Source organism: Typha latifolia, chromosome 4, assembly GCF_019914945.1.
Source record: "Typha latifolia isolate L0001 chromosome 4, TyphaL0001v2, whole genome shotgun sequence".
Lineage (NCBI taxonomy): Eukaryota > Viridiplantae > Streptophyta > Magnoliopsida > Poales > Typhaceae > Typha > Typha latifolia.
In genome coordinates this window covers 6,553,374-6,559,709 of record NC_133089.1, presented here as the reverse complement: position 1 = coordinate 6,559,709, position 6,336 = coordinate 6,553,374, and the positions used below count along the sequence as shown (strand labels likewise).

Genomic DNA, 6,336 nt, shown 5'->3' with positions numbered 1-6,336 from the left:
ATTATTATCTATACCAAACCATATAAATAATATCATTCACTCCCTATCATATAAAAATTTATCATATTCCTGTCTATAGTATCATTCACTCCCTATCATATTAATACTTTATCATTTAATTCCTATATTTTATTTTAGTACCTCAAAAATACTACCATTAATTTAATACATATACAAGTAACCGTACCCTTTGTCTATTAAGTTACGATAAAAATAAAAGGACTGCAAATGGCATACTATCAAACGAATCATTTTAGAATATTGACATAGTTTTCCTAGTGAAATATATTTGCAGGTAGCATAGATGATACTGGCCAACAATTAGAGGGCCTCAATGTAATTTAGCCAAAGTATTTCAGAGGAAGCTAGAAGAGCAGCTCGTTTACAACCCCACCTCTAGCAGAACCAAATGACCAAATAAAGCAACGACAAAGAAACAGTACAAAATAGTGACAGCAATGGGATGTCCACAAATGAACCTCTCGTACTTGGAAAAAGAAAAGTTAATATCGCTTGACGATAAACTCAGTGAAACAAAAAGGAATACTAACAGCAAACTAAGTAACTATCAGTTGACTGCTCAGTTTAACATCGGACTAGTATCAGATATCTTCTAAACAAACACAAATTTTGCATGACGATTTAAGACAAATGATTTGCATCCATTTAGGCTCCAACAACTTCTTGTTCACCTTCCATCTGAACATCTTCAGCAGGTCTATCCAACTTCACACCCGTATCCTCCTTGTAATCACCGTGAACCTGAAGGCAAAAAAGGCCACATATTTTGAGAAATTAAAGACGTTTTGCCATCATAGTGTACACAAAAGTTGGTCAACTAAATTCCATAATTAATATTTCAACAGAAAAGAGTAGAGAATAAAGGTTTTGCAGTTTCTAGTTTCTAGTAAATCGAGGGTGATGTTCATACCTCCATGAGCTTTCCCAAATCAAATTTTGGGGCTTTTAAGATCTTGACTTTACGGATAAAGACATTCTGGAGTGGGAAAATGCTAGTAGTTGCCTTCTCAATCTCCTTCCCAATGACCTCAGGTATGAATTTCTGTACCAGATCCTTCAGATCACAGGTTGTAGCTTGGTTTACCATAATCTCTCTCATCTTGCGGCGTATCTAAATCAGAAGATGAAGAAGGAAACTTCTAAGAATTTCTTAAATATTGAAGAGTTGTCTTAAATTGGAAAACTAAATGATTTACCTGTCTGATCTGACTGCTTTGTGCATAACAAGTCCGCTTGACCTGATTTGGTCGTCTCTTAGTGAAGCCAATGCAGAACATCCGCAGGGTATAACTGTCAGTGGTCTTGACATCAACATGTGCCTCTATCATAGTTTGCCACTTCCTCACCAAAGATCTAAGCTTGTCGGTTGTAAAGTCCATGCCCTGAGAGAGCATTGTCAGAAAAAAAAAAAGTATATAGGACTAATAAATTAAGAGAACTGGAAATAGTATAAATAATGCATACCCAGAAATTGGTGAGCACATTCTTCCCTTGCACATCCTCTGCACGAAGCCGGATCTTTCTGTAAGCCTGGTCCTCATCAGTTTGCAAATCAGCTAAAGAGACCTCGAAAACTCTGTGTTTGAGACCCTCAGATGCAATCTGATATTAAGAACGGGGAAGCAATTTAAGCATAGAATCAGCTAACAAATTTATCAATCAGGTCAAAAAGCATGAATAAGCATCTCTATGAAAGCCACTCTGAAATCATTAACAGATTGAATTTGAATCATGTTGACAGCTGTCAACTCATTATTATGAATTTAAATGATACCAGATTACAACATAAAATTATATACCAATTCTACAAACTTGCACATGAAAGGCTCAAAGTGCAGTTGAGATACTCACTCATAAAAGCTATATTTGTAATAATTTATCAGGCAGCCAAACAAGACTAAAGATGGCCAAAGAAACGATTGTGCAAGGCTTACCTAAGTACACAAACAAAGAGAAATGAGAAATCCCTACTGTCCATGTGTTTGGTAATTGGTACTGCACACAAGCAAAGTAAAAACCTCACAAGCCAAAGATTAAGAAACAATGCCCGTGCAAACCATCTTAATAGCCATCAAGTAGTCTTTCTTTTCATTTCCAGCTCTATCTACTTTGTAGAAAACAAACAGCAATGTTGCCAAAAAGCCCACAGAATGCTGACATAGTGCATAAGCGATAGGTGGGTGTATATCATGTCACATATGTGATCTCCCTACAAACTAGGGAAGTATAATTTTAAATCAAGTGTCCAAACTACTGAAAAAATAAAACGTAGTGCACAAGCAATAGGCGGGTGCATATCGTGTCACATGTGATCTACCAACAAACTAAGTGTAATTTAAATGAAGTGTCCAAACTACAACTAAAAAAATATTCAAGTCAGCTATCAAAATAAATAATTAGATATTCAAGTGCTTTAGGTTTAGTTAAACAAATATATGTCATGCTTAACTTTCTCATATCTACCTTAAATGTGTGGGAATAATGTCTTTATCATGTACGAGCTATCTAGTTCTGACTATAGGTCACTATACAAATACAGATCATGCAACACGATGAGGGGACCATTTCCTCATATGTGACTGCCTATGAAGCACCAATACTCCATTTATCCCTCCTTATCGATATCCGATACACCGATGCGCCAATACTTCATTTGCCCCTCTATATCAATATCCGATACACTGATACTCCATTTGCCCCTCCATATCGGTATTCGATACGTATTGGATATCAATACAACGACAATATGACCCGATATATATCAGATATGGTTGGAGAAGTATTTGAATAAAAAAATTAATTTTCAATTTCTGACACAGGATACGGCTTCAATACAACGAGATACGACTTCGAGACGGCTCTAATACATTTCTTGATCATCCAATCATTTTATTTTTTTTCTTTTTGTGCTAAAAGATGATATTAAACATACACTTTATATGTATATATGGTTATCAAAGCCTTTATAATATTTTAAGGCTGGCTTTGTTTATTGATAATGAATCAAACATATAACTTGAAAGCCATCTAAAGATCCAAATGAATTGTAGATTAATAGTTGATTTATGTTTCAATATTTCACTAACATTTTGAGTTTCATATCAGTTCTTATTACAATATTATTCTAAAGTTTTAGATATGTAGATACTAAATTTATAGCTTTCTTTTCTTTTATTTTATCATTTCTGGGATAATCAATTTTTACGATATGTACTATTGGCTGACAACAAATTAAAAATGTATTAGTTTTTTATTTATTTGCGTATCTATGTTGTATCCTTAATTCTACTTTTAAGAATCTATCGTATCGGCATTCGTGCTTCACATGGACTAATAGCCTATGCAAGTGCATGCACCAATTTTTTTAATTACACATCAACTAGCAAAAAGCTTCACAAGAACAAAACCAAGTAACTTCCTTAATTGTTCGAGGAAGTGAGGAATGGTTACAGAAAACCAAAATTGCATACAAATCCCTCTTAAAATTGTTTCCAAAAACTCCTATAGATATTTTAGATAAATAGAATAATTTTCTCAAAATAGACAACCACAAAGCCTCACGTTCCAAATATTTATTAGCCTTAAAAACCTTTCTATTTCCATTCAACTATATTGTTGAAAATCTTCCAGTTTTCCTCAATAGGGATTGTGGACCTATTGCTTCACCAGTTCACCCTTTGTCTACATTTCATACACCTTTTGTCAAGATGATCGAGGTCTCATATCATGATCTTCTCATCCTAAGTGGGGCATATAAATACCAACTATTTTGCTGTAGTTGTTCTCATTTATTTCTCAATTGAATCATAACACAATGTAATGTGAAATAAATGTTGCTATCATCTAGAAACACATACATCAACATCTTGAGTGTTGTCTGATGTTTGCTAGTGACAAAGACCCAACCCATCTAATAGAATACGCAAATCTCTGCCACTAATACCAACCAAACATCTGTGGAGGTGAGTTCAGTTATCATGAGAAATTGCATGTCAGAAAAAAAAACAATGGATGAGCTAGTAATAATTTACATAAGTCCAAAAGAATGTCAAGAATCCATTTTTAGAACTTTTTGAGTATGGAGAGTACATCTACAAAATCTAAGTTCTAACAATTACAAACCTCACTTAGCTGAATTTTTACTCTAAAGAATTTGATATGAATTAGTGAAGCTATATATAAACTTCCCTTCAAGGGTCAACAACTATAATGATCGTTCAACTTTGGTTTGAAAATCTACTGTTGGTCACTCCTAACCCAACCAACGAGTTTCTATCAATTAATATTTTAAAGGCCAAGAGCATGAAAATAGCATTAAGTATATAACCTCCTAAAGGAAACATGGCGAATATAGTTATCATATTGACAATAGCAAAATAAGAAATTAAAGAACACCAAAACAACATCACTGCAGAAACAAACCTACTATACTACAGAAGAACTGAAGTTACTTAATCAGCTTAGTAAGTTAATACTCCAATAGTTTTCCCCTAGACAAGACATCTTCAACCAACTTTAGTCTATTCCACCTTAGAATTATCTTAAAAGTATGGTAAGCAAGCAGGATCTAGAAATTGGATATCTTAGCACAGTATAACACATATCAAACTTTATGTGTTAACTTTACAGAGCAACACCAAAGAGATGTTAAGCTGTAAACAAAAAAAAAATTCTTCATGCGTGCAAACAAGTGAAACATGAACGCTACAGAATGTGCCAATAAGTGAAACATGAACGTTAAAAAATAATACTTCATTGAAATTATGCACACAAATATTATATCACTTATACAAACTATTGTTTCGCAAATAAACACTCATATTACATGACTTTACTTAATTCCAATCGTTCTAAGGAACATTATTCATTTCAGTGAGCTCATGAGACAGAACCATGGTAAGGAAAAGAATCTCATCTAAGCACGGAGGCTAATGTCTCCAAAATCGGAATTTATCCCTTTCAATTAAAAGAAAGGCAAAACTCGCACCAATTACCGATCCAAAAGAACTGAAAAGTACAACTAAAGAAGAAAGAAAAAAAATTGAACCTTGGTACCCTGGGTCCTTGAGACTAGTGTCTTCCCGACGTTCCTCACATTGAACACCGACGGTGCCTTGATGTCATACCAATCCTTCTTTGAGAACGGATCCACACTACAAGTGACCAAAAAACCCAAATCCAACCGGATCAGAGCTAAGCAAATCAAGAGAAAAGAAATAAATGAAAGAGATGGATTAGGTTTCAAAAGTACGTCTTCTTCTTTCCTCCCTTCTTGCCCTTGGAGATCCTCTTGTTCTTCCTGAAACGGATGAGAAACGAAGAAAGCGATAAAGAGATAGCATCGACGGATAAAGACGAGAATAGAGGCGAATAAAATTATGCCCGAAGCCGGATAACGAGCTAACTAACCCGACCGCCATGGTTGATGCTACTCTCCTCCGCAAGGGGTTTCGGCGATGGGTACAAGGAGGAAGAGGGAAAACCCTTGCCCTAGGAAGCGAGATACTTATAGATTGGTGCGAGCCTTCGGGTAATCGGATCGAACGGCTGCAAATCGGCTGTTGTAGAATGCCATTGATCTGACGGTGGTCATTGTGAGGTATCCATGGGCCTGACCAAGCCCAACTACTTGTTATTTGGCACGTGACTTAGATCCACTGCGGTTCATTTTGGTGTGCAGTGGCCAGTGGGAAAAAGTTTCGACTCGGACGAGAGATGATGCCGTTTGCAATATTGGTGCCCTTTGCAGGACGTTCAACTTAGAAAATGACGATTAATCCGCTTATCTACCCAAAAATAGTAAACATAAATTCTTATGCATATCTCTTGTATAAATTATAAAAAAATATACATCTAGTTTTAAAAATAAACGTATTTAATTTTAAAAATTCAGTCTTGCTATTACTAAATATTTAAATTTTTTTTCTGCAAATAGGCTATTTCTTACTGTACTAAGTCTTACATTAATTTATTTCACAATTTGCTGAATTAAACCACGACTTTTAAATAGTTTACGTAAAACTTAGTTTTCTGCTAAGTAAAGTCATTGAATGATAAAATAATTTCTTTATGTATGAATACATCTACATAATTTACAAATTAAAAAGTTATTTAAATCCGTCCTTTTTTGCAATCATTTTCATTTCAACCCCTAGTTTTATATTTTTTTTTCCTTTGGGACTACGAAGAAGATGGATAGACTTTAAGATTTTTTTATCAATCGAAATAGCCAATTGGATCATTTTTCATTTTGTAAAAATAAAGTTTCTCCTTTGAATATTATATATATATATATATATATATATATATATATAT

General features: G+C 34.3%; 1 protein-coding gene across 1 annotated transcript; it reads right to left on the bottom strand.

The window, feature by feature from the left end:
- Positions 1-464: 464 nt before the first annotated feature.
- On the bottom strand, positions 465-5,518 carry LOC140786075 (small ribosomal subunit protein eS1). Its single transcript, XM_073134266.1, has 7 exons — positions 5,431-5,518; positions 5,273-5,320; positions 5,069-5,174; positions 1,486-1,623; positions 1,218-1,403; positions 932-1,132; positions 465-762 (listed from the first exon to the last, which is right to left on the bottom strand). Exons 1-7 carry the CDS (start codon positions 5,439-5,441, stop codon positions 667-669), a joined length of 786 nt encoding a protein of 261 aa, XP_072990367.1. The 5' UTR covers positions 5,442-5,518; the 3' UTR covers positions 465-666.
- Positions 5,519-6,336: the final 818 nt, after the last annotated feature.

Bases quoted from the DNA above. Each gene is read 5' to 3' on its own strand.
- LOC140786075 (XM_073134266.1), bottom strand. The intron at 5,175-5,272 runs GTACTTTTGAAA...GGTCACTTGTAG, and splicing joins AAGGGAGGAAAGAAGAAGAC to TGTGGATCCGTTCTCAAAGA. The intron at 763-931 runs GTATGAACATCA...TTTTGCCTTCAG, and splicing joins ATTTGGGAAAGCTCATGGAG to GTTCACGGTGATTACAAGGA.